Genomic DNA, 11895 nt, shown 5'->3' with positions numbered 1-11895 from the left:
CAATCCCGGGGACTCCCACTACACAGGAAAGCCCAAATAAAAGATCAGAGACAAGGTTTGTTTGAGCTACTAAAAATAATTTATTACAAACGTAAAAAACAATATTCATTTAAACATAACTGTAAAACAATAAGTTGAAAACAGAACCAATGCAATAAAAAAACAAACAAACACAGTAGCGGGGGTGAACTTTTTTTATAGTGAAACTATTTAAGAAGAAACTGAAATAGGAGCTTGGAGTAGAGCCGCTGCTCCTTTGCATCAAAAGGAGCCAGTCTAGGTGGTTTGGGTATCTGGTAAGAATGTCTCCTGGGCGCCTCCCCAGGGAGGTGTTCCAGGCACGTCCAGCTGGGTGGAGGCCTCGGGGAAGACCCAGGACTAGGTGGAGGGATTATATCTCCAACCTGACCTGGGAACGCCTCTGTATCCCCCAGTCATAGCTGGTTAATGTGGCTTGGGAAAGGGAAGTTTGGGGTCCTCTGCTGGAGCTGCTCCCCCCATGACCCGATACCAGATAAGCGGATAGCATTTTAGTTAGCAACAATTAGCCTGTGCCTATGATATCTACTAAAATATATCCACCCTCTCCATCTCTGCAAGATTCAAAATGATTGAGATTTCTCTTGTCACAGCTCTACCAGAAGACTTACAACTTTCAGACAGGTTGATCGCCTCACATCTGAGTTGTCAAGCTCAGTTGGAAGCTGCACAGTAACGCTCTGCTATCACTGGAAAAGTGCTTTTAATATCCTTCACTGGTCTCCGTCCAGAGCAATGGGATCTATTGGTCGATTTCTTTAACTGTCTATGCCTAAACACTGACCACACCACACTTTTTAAGGAAAAAACAAATTCATTTTATTAGTCTCTTGTTTCATTATTTGTCCTCTTTTTTAGCCTTTTTACAGTTCGTGGTCTTCTGGCATGTGGTTTGTTGTCCAGTCCATCATGCCCGGTCTTAGCGAAGACACTTTTGCAAAAGTAAAGTGTGTGACGGCGGCTGTCCCCATCTGCTGTGTAAGAGCATCTAAAACAGAAAATACCAGGACAATTTGACTTTAAGTTAAACAGAAAATCAACATACATATGCACACTTGGAAACAATTTCAGTGGCCCAGGCCTAGGATTTTCAGTGATTGGATAAGGTAATTTGTCCAGTGTTGTAGGCTAGCCTATCATGTTTTCCCTACATTGAAAGCACATCACAAAATTTCCCAATAATAAGTGTATGGGTTTATTAGAAAGGAGGCAGAAAAGATCAGCTTGCAGTGACACCTTTTGTACGGAAAATTTCCGAGGCCTCGCCCCAGGACAAGGCAATGTTTCCACGCTGGCCGAGCCCCACTGATGGCGGTTCGTCCGCGGCTGGAGGTCCTGGAGCACACCGCCAGTTGGACTGTTAAAAGCAATAAATGCAGTCACATACAAACAATGCCCTACCAAACATCAGTTCAAAATAGATTTTTATGCTAAGACCTGCGTTGGCTAATATTAGCTAGGATTAGCTAACATGACCTAATTCTAAAGGTTGTCCTCAGCAAAATCCAAAAGCTAAAATGCAATAACAAATGGAATTTCAGTCATAGCCAATCATTTCCTGGCCAAACATAATTTCCAACTTGATTTGTATTGCAACCCAATACCGGATAAGCGGATGAAGATGGATGGATGGATTTGTATCATATTCTAAGACTAGTTACTGATAGCAAACACTAGCTACCGTTAGCTAACATCTATTTTTAAAAGTTAATTGCAGATTGCAGCTTTACTTATAAAATGTTACTGAAATTGCTTACTGGGAAATTAAGGTAATTGATCCACTTTTGACAATATGCAGACTCAAGTATCATAAAAAAGTGTCAACATCAACATTTTCTGAGAAGTCATCTTAAAGTTGTACAGCGGTGGTTTTATTAGCCTAGTGGGTAACAAGCAATTTCCTAATGGATTATAGATAAATTATAAGCCATTAATAAAAACATCTTGAATTTCAGAGTTGAGAAAAATCCCACTGGCTGGTATGTATCTACTTTATTTGGCAACAATGCAGTCATACATATTAATAACTGATACATTAATAAATACTTCTAGGGTTCACAGTCATAAACCAACAAGTAAAGTTAATACATTATTTTGATCCAGATTCTTGACAGTTTTTGGCAGAGTGTCCTGCTGGAGGAAACAGCTGCCAGAGGACAATGTTCTTACAAGGCCTACTTACAACTGATCTATAAAGCAGTATAAAAAGATGTAGGCTATTGTTGAGTTATAAAAAGTTAAAAACAATGTTTTGAAACTAATGTGTCTCTGTTTATGTTTGATGTAGCCAGGTTAGTAAAATATTGTCTCTGTGAAGAGGTCAAGACGGGACTATTGTCTCCCACCTCCCCCGTTACTCTGACTCTAAAGAAATTCATCAGGTCCATTTAACATGTAAAAATAAGCTTTTTGTTTCAAACCAGGAAGTAACCTTCTGTCTTCTACCCCGAGCTGTCTTTGACTAGGCTAAGACAAGACATTGTTGATTAACTGCATTTTTGTTAGATTTTCTCATTTACATGATAGAAACTTTTGATCTGTGACTGAAAACGACCCAAAAGGGGCAGAGTTTAGAGCCATGTCCTTCCTCATTGGACCATCCAGAAGTATGGATCAAGTCCACTGTCAGCTGCATTGTTATCATGTTTTGTGTCGTATTGTCTTTGTCTCACCATCTTCATCATGCTGTTTCATAAACCTTTTAATTCCCAACTGGACCCTCAGCCTCTCTTTGTCCTCATCAAATCAAAGAACACGTAATAGTTAGATTTTCTAACCCTATTAACCATGAATAAAGTAACGAGTTACTTTACAAGTGGTAATCTTGTTTGACCATAAATCTACACGAGCCAAATTTGAGCCAGTTTATCCTGATAATGCACATCCCCGTCAACCCAGCACCTACACCTGTTAACCTGAAGCTCTGTGTCATACCTAACACCAAAGGGGTGAGGCTGACACCTGCTGACCATCTCTGAGCAGTACAACTATAGAGAAGTGAACAAATGGACCTGCCTCTACAAAGTAAATGCAAGAAACATTGATAATTCACAAGCAACAACCATATTCTGGTCATTCTGGTCTTCCTCCCCTCATTGGCTTAGTTGGGTATGATCTGATAATCGCCAAAAAAATCTGAGTTCAATCTGCACCCCAAGCACATTATGGAAAACAAATGTGTTGGATAGTGGTTCTACAGGAAAATTAGACAAAAACTGTCCTGTAGTCTTGCATTGTTATTATTCTCTTATGTGCTTGTAGGTCACCATGCTCAAGTGGACATAGGAGTTGAGTTTTGTCTTGTAGCCCTCTGAAATCCAAACCCACAGAAAGAACACATTATTCAACAAGATCATCTGTGCATTATGCTCAGTTGGCTCCAGCCCAGCACTTTAATGTGGGATGGAATTGTAATGGCTGCCGGTTGTTTTCTACACAATTTTACATATAATTACAGTATAGTCTAATGATATACAGCTCAACTGAATCTAAATTCTAGATTCCCATACCATTCTTAAGCTTTGGCTCTACATGTCTGTGCTGTACTTTATGTTAACCTACAGTCTCACAAAATGTTCCAGATTATGTGGGTAGTACCTCAGCTACCACCACACCACCAAACACTGGCAAAACATGCTAGTGTGTGCATTGTCAGGCCTCCACTTGAGCACCAACAGGGCACAATTTTTATTACAGCGATGGTTAACATCTTGTGTCAGAATAAACCTAATCTGATAAGAGATTTAGGCATTTAGTTGAAGATTTAGGCAAATTTACGTAGGTTTGTTAGATAAAGTGCTGTCCACTGTGGGCAGGTGGGGGAACTGAACCTGTGATGTTGGCATTGCAGCAAAGAACCAAACCTCTTCACATACTGTCACACATCCCATCTCTACACTGATTCAGTTACTTCTGGTTTTAATGATTAATGTGCCTCTCCATGTCTCTTCAAATTAGAGAACTGATAGAGAAAGAGCAAAAGCATTTTGAATGCAATGCAATTTCCAAGTAAACGTTGATGAATTAAATGCCATAAATCAATTTAAGTAAGGATGATTGAGATGTAACGTTAGTGTCTTTCTACATTTATTCTTAATTTAATTTCCAAAATAATCAATGCATTTATAATGTCAAATCAACTTCAATTATAGCTGTGTCAGTTGTCTGTTTCAGTTAATGTTCCTAATTTTGGGGACACATGAAATTGATGAAATATTTAAATCAATGTGGAGTAAATCTTAAGGGTTTTACCAGGGTCTTATTGTACTGGACACGGACAACCATTCACTGATCTTAAAAAAAAAGCATTGATTCATAATGCATGGTCCAGTCCTGACAGCACCGTGCACGTGCACGGCTCTTTTGCGTGGCCGCGCTCCGCTCACAGTGAACCCGCACGACAGCGCGTTACAGAGCGTACAGAGTACAGACCATGGTTCAGACATGGCCGCTCTCAGTAAGATACCGCATAGCTGCTACGAGATTGGTCATACTTGGAACCCGTCGTGTGTGCAGTCGGCTGTGGATATAGCCAAGGGTGCTCTGGAGGTCTCCTTCAAAGTATACGCACCTCTTTACCTGGTAAGTTTTCCTGTTTGACCTGCAATATTTAGACCTGGGAGTCTCTGAAGCTAAAGTAAGCTAGCTAACCATGTAAGGCCAACTGGTTCTGACAAAACGTCGTAAAGATGAACTGACATGTCGCCATCTGACATTCGGGGACTAAGTTCAACTTCTTGCACGTGCACAAACCATGCACAAACTAGGTGAACGAAGCAACACATTGCATACGTTACGTTGATATGCAGCGCAACGTTACACTCACGAGTATCTGGCTGAGTAACAGCAGTCAACTGTACAGTTTTGAAAAACATCTGATAAGTAAACGCCGTCAGATGATTACAGGGTAAAGTCGTTGGTCAAGTTTTGGTGCACTTTAAGCATTGGATCTGATAACGGTGTGTACAGACCGTTATCCGACACAACGGGAATGTATGACACAATTGCACAACATGTTTGTCTCAACTCTTGTGCGATGATGAAATGTAAACACCTGCCACAGTGACTGCAACGCAACTATATTGCAGATAGCAGCAGTTCTAAGGAGAAGGAAGAAGGATTACTATTTGAAAAAGCTTCTCCCAGAGATCCTGTGGTCTACTTCTTTCCTCACTACCAATGGAAGTCTCTACATTGTTTTCTTCTGCATTCTCAGGTCAGTTGGTCCAAGAAACACTGTCAATCACCCACCTCAGTTGTAGTTTTAGATGCGAGAGATGCAAAGGGTTTCAGAATCTAAAGTGATACGCCTGAGGATCTGTGTACATGTTTGTCGTTGAAAACCAAAGATGAAATGGTATAATCATTATTATCTCAGGCTCAGCTGTTTTTGTTTTCCCCAACATGTTCAGAGTTGCACAAATGTTCCCTGTGGAGTTTTCTTGTAAATATGAGACAAGATAAACTCTTATTGATCCCCAGAGGGGAAAGCCAGGAATTTCCGTAGCAAACAAACACAAGTTAAATTTACATTTAGTAACTGAAACATCTAAACATTTAGATAATATTTTCCCTTTGATTAAAAAAGGATTTAAAAAAGATCTATGTTGACAATGTGACTAAGTCCACTTTCCAGGTGAAAAAGAGAAATAACATTGAAATAAAGCTGACTATTTCTGACTTTAGGAAACTGTTGGGAGGGTTCAACTCCTGGTCTGCCGGGTTTGGCTCAGCACTGCCTGCCTCCTATATTGCCATCCTCCTGGAGCGCAAGAGCAGGTGAGAATCCTTTCTGTTCTTTTTTCAACACAATTTTCTTGGTTCTCTTACTCTTAAACACATTTGCTAAGTACAACACTGCACAAAATGGCAGTTGTTGTGTACATCTCAAGTATCAGGTGTGGCCTTGTGAATATTGATTCTGTGCATACTGACAATCTGTATGTCTCTCCCTTTCCTTGCCAGGAGAGGGCTGCTGACAATATACATGGCAAATCTTGTAAGAGCTACTCTGTTCATTTTAAACATGATTTGTTATACATAAAGAGATATATCTTCTTTTGCCACACAACGTATATATGTGACATTGTAATCTTGTCAGGCCACTGAGACTTTGTTCCGTATGGCAGTGACTCGAGGCATCGTCAAACCCATCAAACATGGCGAGGTAAGATTACATGGCAATTTTTTGTTGGGGGGGGGGTAATACAGTAACTTATAAAAACCTGTCAGGCGTGTTGTGTGTTCTCACAGCCCGTTGTACATCACTTCATAATGGCCATCATAATAGTGTATATAATATAAAACATAAAATATAAAATCCTAATTTAAAAAAAAAGTGCATGTGTATGTTTAAGATAAAAGAAGCATTTCAAGGGTTCGGCTCTAGCTAGGTTGCCATTCAGAGGTTGTGTTATGTGTCAGTAAACATTATGAAGTAGCTCAGCATGAGTTGACGGGTGTGTCTGAATAACCTTGATAGTAGTTTGTGTCCCCTAATGACTTGGTGTACAGTATATCCTTTAGGTCAGATTGGACCATGGGGGTAAAATAAGTCCAATGGCCCGATTCCTTTGCCCCCTTTGTCCTGATGCCCACTGTCTCTGTTTTCCATTAGGTGCTCTTGTTCTGCATAACCGCATCGCTCTACATGTCCTTCTTCAGGTCAAATTCTTAATGTGAAACATTGGTCAATTGGTTATTATGAATAGCCTTCAAATAATAAAACCAAGAGTGAATGTTTAGAGTTTGACTTAACCTAAGTTGTGTTTTATGTTGCAGGAGTAAAGATGGTCTCAAAGGCTTTGCATTCTCTGCATTAAAGTGAGTTGTCCCTGTTCCCACTGATGGATTTAGATTGACCAAAAGTGTTTTGGAAAAGCTTACAGAGGCGGTGTGCATTTTTTTGTGACAGGTTCATCATCGGAAAAGAAGAGATTCCAACTCACTCTGTCATGGCAGACCAGATCTGCACGAGACCCCTTGAGAGGACAGCTGCTATGGAGACAGGGGACTCACAGGCAGAAGGGCCCAGCTCCAGTAGGAAAACTCTGGTAGCCCACACAAGGGAACTGCTAGAGTCAATGTGAGAGAATACACACCTTCACACTGACACAAAGTACAGAGTGCCCAGTATTGATGTGTACATTTTTTTTTTTTTTAATAATCCAGATGCAAAAAGGGTCCAAGGCACAGATGTTGTAAACATTACCAAGACAACTGCATTTCCTACTGTGTGAAAGTAAGACACTTTTGTTATGATAATGGATGTATAATACGCAAATAATATATTGTTAAATAATAATAATGTTTTTTTTTCTTTTAATCTCCAGGGTTTTGTCCGGATGTTCAGCGTTGGCTACCTGATTCAGTGTTGTCTTAAAGTGCCTTCAGCATTCAGGCACATGTTTACGAAACCCTCACGGCTCCCCTCCCTCTTCTACAACAAAGAGAACTTCCAACTCGGGGCCTTTCTTGGATCTTTTGTCAGTATCTACAAGGTACATTTCATACTTAACAGGTTTTCTTTTTTCTATGACATCTCTGTTCTTTTTTTCTTCCTTGCTTCCATTCTTGCTTTTAGGTTGGCAAAAACATCTACACATCTAGGCACATTTGAAGTTGTAATCTCTGATTTCTGGCTCTGAGTTCTCCTCAAAAAATGTTGTATTATGTTTGCTAACATTTCACATTTGTCCGTAAGTTAGTATCTCTTGTGTTGAAGTGGATATAATATAGTAATTTTTTTAATGTTTTAAAATGTTTTTTTCTCTTCTCAATAAGGGAACAAGCTGCTTGCTGCGCTGGCTGCGCAACATTGATGATGAACTCCATGCACTGATAGCTGGTGAGACAAGATTGTGTAAACTGTTAAATAAAGTCCTTGTAGAGCTATCCTCCTCCTGATTGTGTCAGAAATCATCACGCCATGTCTCGGCTGATTTAATCTGTTTAAATTATTTTAATCTTTTTCTCCTTCTCCTTGTCTTTTAAGGCTTCCTGGCTGGTATTTCGATGTTCTTCTACAAAAGCACGACAATATCCATGTATCTCTTCTCTAAGCTGGTGGAGGTAAAAGAAAATCTCCAAAACAAGTGATATTAATCATAGCAAATTACATTGTCAAGAAAATATGCCCACTAACATTCAACTTTCATCTCAAGGATAGACTAACAGTATGTACTGAATATTATATAAAAATAGGGTCTATTGACAAAATACCGCATGTTCATCATAATCCAGACAAATATCCAAGTGTATACAAGTATGTTTACATGCATTCAAGAAATGAAGTTACTAAGGCATTTACACACACTTTAGTAACCTGACCACTGTAAATATATGCAGTAGGTCGGTAATAAATGTTACTCATCTGGCAATGTGGCTGCTTTTATTCACACTAGAGCCTTGTAGAAATGTTATGGACATGCCATGACCGTAGTTCTTATGTGCTCAGATTGCCAGAACAACTACAGCAGAAAATAGACTTGCACGCTTGTAACATGTCTCCTTATCTGAAATATTTTGTACTGTGCAGTTTATCATTAACAGCACATGTAATAATCTCTCTCTTTAGACCATATACTTCAAAGGCATTGAGGCCGGACGGTTCCCTTACTTTCCTCATGCAGACACGGTCATATATGCCATCTCCACCGCTATCTGTTTCCAAGCTGTAAGTGACAAAAAAAATTTAAACATAAACATGCTTTACACACACTTTTTTTGCTGAGTAAGGATATAATGTAGGACTTCTTCCTGTTACACAGGCTGTGATGGAAGTGCAGAACCTCAGGCCTACATACTGGAAGTTCCTGCTGCGTTTAACTAAGGGCAGGTGTGTATGGTTTGGAAACTGTTATCTGGGTTTTACCACTTCAATACAATTTTGTCTTTTAAGATTTTTAGCAGTCAGACTGTTTCTGTCCATGTTAAGATAATCTGTTAGTGAGAGTTGTGTTTTATATTACGGTAATGAGATTACTTTTCTGTCTCCACTCCTAGGTTTGCTCTGATGAACCGACAGTTGCTCGATGTTTTTGGGACTCAAGCCTCCAGGGACTTTAAAGGCTTTGTACCCAAACTGGACCCTCGTTACATCACGGTGTTACCGCCGGGAGCCGACATCCAACTGGGTTGACTTGGGACCCGGCTGTGGGAGGGGCTTTTAGGGTTACCTCAACAAGAAATGGACAGCTTGGCTGTTATTTCTGAATAACCTTAAGGATCATTTGTTAAAGATGTTATAACAGCTCAGAAGTGTTGATGTCGTGTTATGAGATGGGAGAAATCCAGAGATCTGTCCAAAGCGGGGCATCACGAGTGTCAAGTTTGGTGCTGCCCAAGCACATTTACTGACTGGGATTGTATGAAAACAGGTAACTTGTAAATTAAATGAAACACATTTTACATATATTAATGGAAGTTTTAATGAAACCTTTAACAGCACACTACAAGACTAATGAGAAGACATCCATTTAAATGATTTATATATATTTTGTCATATTGACCATTTTGTTTTGGCTGTATGACAATAATTTGTTCTGTAATGTATGGTTGGGAGTAGACAAAGCAGATCACCTTATAGGGTTAGTTCACTCAAATCACAAATACAACTAAAATTGGATAATTGGAAAATAAAATTATTTCGCTTTGGCTGCAACAACTTTCATTTTATCCTTTTAATTTCACAGTTTCTTAATTTTGCAAGTTGCCTGTAGGTTTGTACTGAATGAACTCAGTTTGGTTATTTGGTTGCTTTCACGACAGAAGGTGAAACTCACTAACTTTTTGAAATAGGTACAGTGATATCTGATTTAAGAATTTTTGATCATTACTCACTGATGATTTCTGAATGTGTTCTTTTTTTAATTGTGTATAACTGATTATATATTTAATTATGTAGCCTTATTAAATATTGACAATGGGAGATGCATTTAGGTTGTGGTCTATTATGTGAAGCAGAGGTGGAAATTCACCATTTTAAACCACTTACATTTATTTTGTTTTAGCTTATTTTTGTATGCAATTCCAAATGGCATATTAGTTTTTTTTGTTTTTAAAACTACACTTGACAATAATGATTGCAATAGAGTGAGCCCCCATACAGTGGTGCTCAAAAAATTACATACACATGCTTAAGTTGACTAAAAAGAGGAATAAAAAAATCATGTTTTGGAAATTTTTTAATACCTAAATTAAAAAATGAGGTAAAATCCAACCTTAGGACACCAATTTTCTTGTGAATGAATAACGTATTGTAAATAAATAAATGTTCTTATTTAAAATACAGGGGTCATAAGTATACATACCCTTGTGTAAATTCCCATAGAGGCAGGCAGATTTTATTATTAAGGCCAGTTATTTCCTGGATTCAGGATTTATGCATCTGATAAAGTTCCCTTGGCCTTTAGAATTAAAATAGCCCCACATCATCACATACTCTCACCATGCTTAGAGATGGCATGGTTTATTCAGTTAGACTAATCCTGGTTTGATTTGCATTGAGAGTGATTTTATAGAAAGTATCCCATGCCTATCTAAGCATGGTGAAGAGTATGTGAGGATGTGGGGCTATTTTAATTTAAAGGCCAAGGGACTCTTATCAGGATGCATAATATCCTGAATCCAGGAAATAACTGGCCTTAATAATAAAAATCTGCCTGCCTCTATGGGAATTTAACATAGGGGTAAGTATACTTATGACCCCTGTATTTAAATAAGAACATTTATTTATTTACAATACGTTATTCATTCACAAAAAAATTGGTGTCCTTAAAGGTTGGATTTACTCATTTTTTAATTTAGGTATTAAAATAAATTTCCAAAACATGATTTTTTATTCCTTTTTTGTAGTCACTTAAGCATGTGTATGTAAACTTTTGAGCACCACTGTATAGATGATGCGTTAAAGGAAGCAGCAGGGACCATGGTGAATTTGGAAATTACTTTTGTGGAGAAGATGATGAAACATGAAAAAAGTGTATTGTATTTTAGTTTACAAGATAATTTACTGTATAAGTGGTATAAATACCAGAAATTACCTTGAAGACATAAATCAGGAGTACAAGGCTAAGGAAATGTTTGTTTACTATTAAATCACACAGACTATGTTTACTTACACAAGAAATCAGGTTATTGGGTTCATTCATGTTGAGACATTAAATCAGAAAATGCATTTAAAATACATGCAGAGCACTAACCTAATATTTGTCCCATGCTTTATTTTAGAAGGAGATCTTAAATTGTAAGTGTATTAAAAAGCTAATGTATAAGAAACATATAGTCATATTTTAAGCTACAGCTTGAAGACATTTGGTCAGAGATTGCTGTTTTTCCATATTGTGTGCACGTGTTGCATAATGTTTGACTTTCTTTGACCTGCAAACTCATTTAGACTTAATTATTTTGGTTTAGGAATTAGTATGACTGTATTTTGGTTACATTGATGTACAGCTACAAGTAAGGATTCATTACTTCCACCACCCTGCAGTCACGGTGATGACTAGTCCTTAAAGTCTGGCATATGGTGGCAATCAGATACCTGGCGTCTCTTCCACTTCTGTTTTCAGCAAAATACATATGTGCCCCTTTATTTAATGCAGAAACTGTTTAAATGTCAAAGGATTTCATCAGAGAATGGGCTTCTAAGTTAAGAAACTGCTAAGTTTACAAATGTAACTACATGAGCCAAGTCTTTGTAATATGATGAATTGCCATGCAAGGGAAACTAAATTTGCAGATCCATATAATTCCAAGACTGCTTTTAATAACCATTTGCAAATTATTCAAATTTCTGAACCACAAAATATATTGCTCAAGAAGTCATTGCCACAGTCCACCTGATCCATCTTTTTT

The 11895-nt window shown here is 38.2% G+C and overlaps 1 protein-coding gene across 1 annotated transcript; it reads left to right on the top strand.

The window, feature by feature from the left end:
* The first annotated feature begins 4373 nt into the window (after positions 1–4373).
* tmem135 (transmembrane protein 135) lies at positions 4374–9704 on the top strand. Its single transcript, XM_032532847.1, has 15 exons — positions 4374–4620; positions 5127–5254; positions 5725–5817; positions 6004–6037; positions 6140–6205; positions 6656–6702; positions 6820–6861; positions 6953–7123; positions 7210–7279; positions 7371–7538; positions 7822–7885; positions 8033–8109; positions 8615–8713; positions 8808–8875; positions 9043–9704. Exons 1-15 carry the CDS (start codon positions 4483–4485, stop codon positions 9176–9178), a joined length of 1401 nt encoding a protein of 466 aa, XP_032388738.1. The 5' UTR covers positions 4374–4482; the 3' UTR covers positions 9179–9704.
* Positions 9705–11895: the final 2191 nt, after the last annotated feature.

The sequence above is a fragment of the Etheostoma spectabile genome, chromosome 13, assembly GCF_008692095.1.
Source record: "Etheostoma spectabile isolate EspeVRDwgs_2016 chromosome 13, UIUC_Espe_1.0, whole genome shotgun sequence".
Lineage (NCBI taxonomy): Eukaryota > Metazoa > Chordata > Actinopteri > Perciformes > Percidae > Etheostoma > Etheostoma spectabile.
This window is presented reverse-complemented; position numbering and strand designations above follow the sequence as displayed.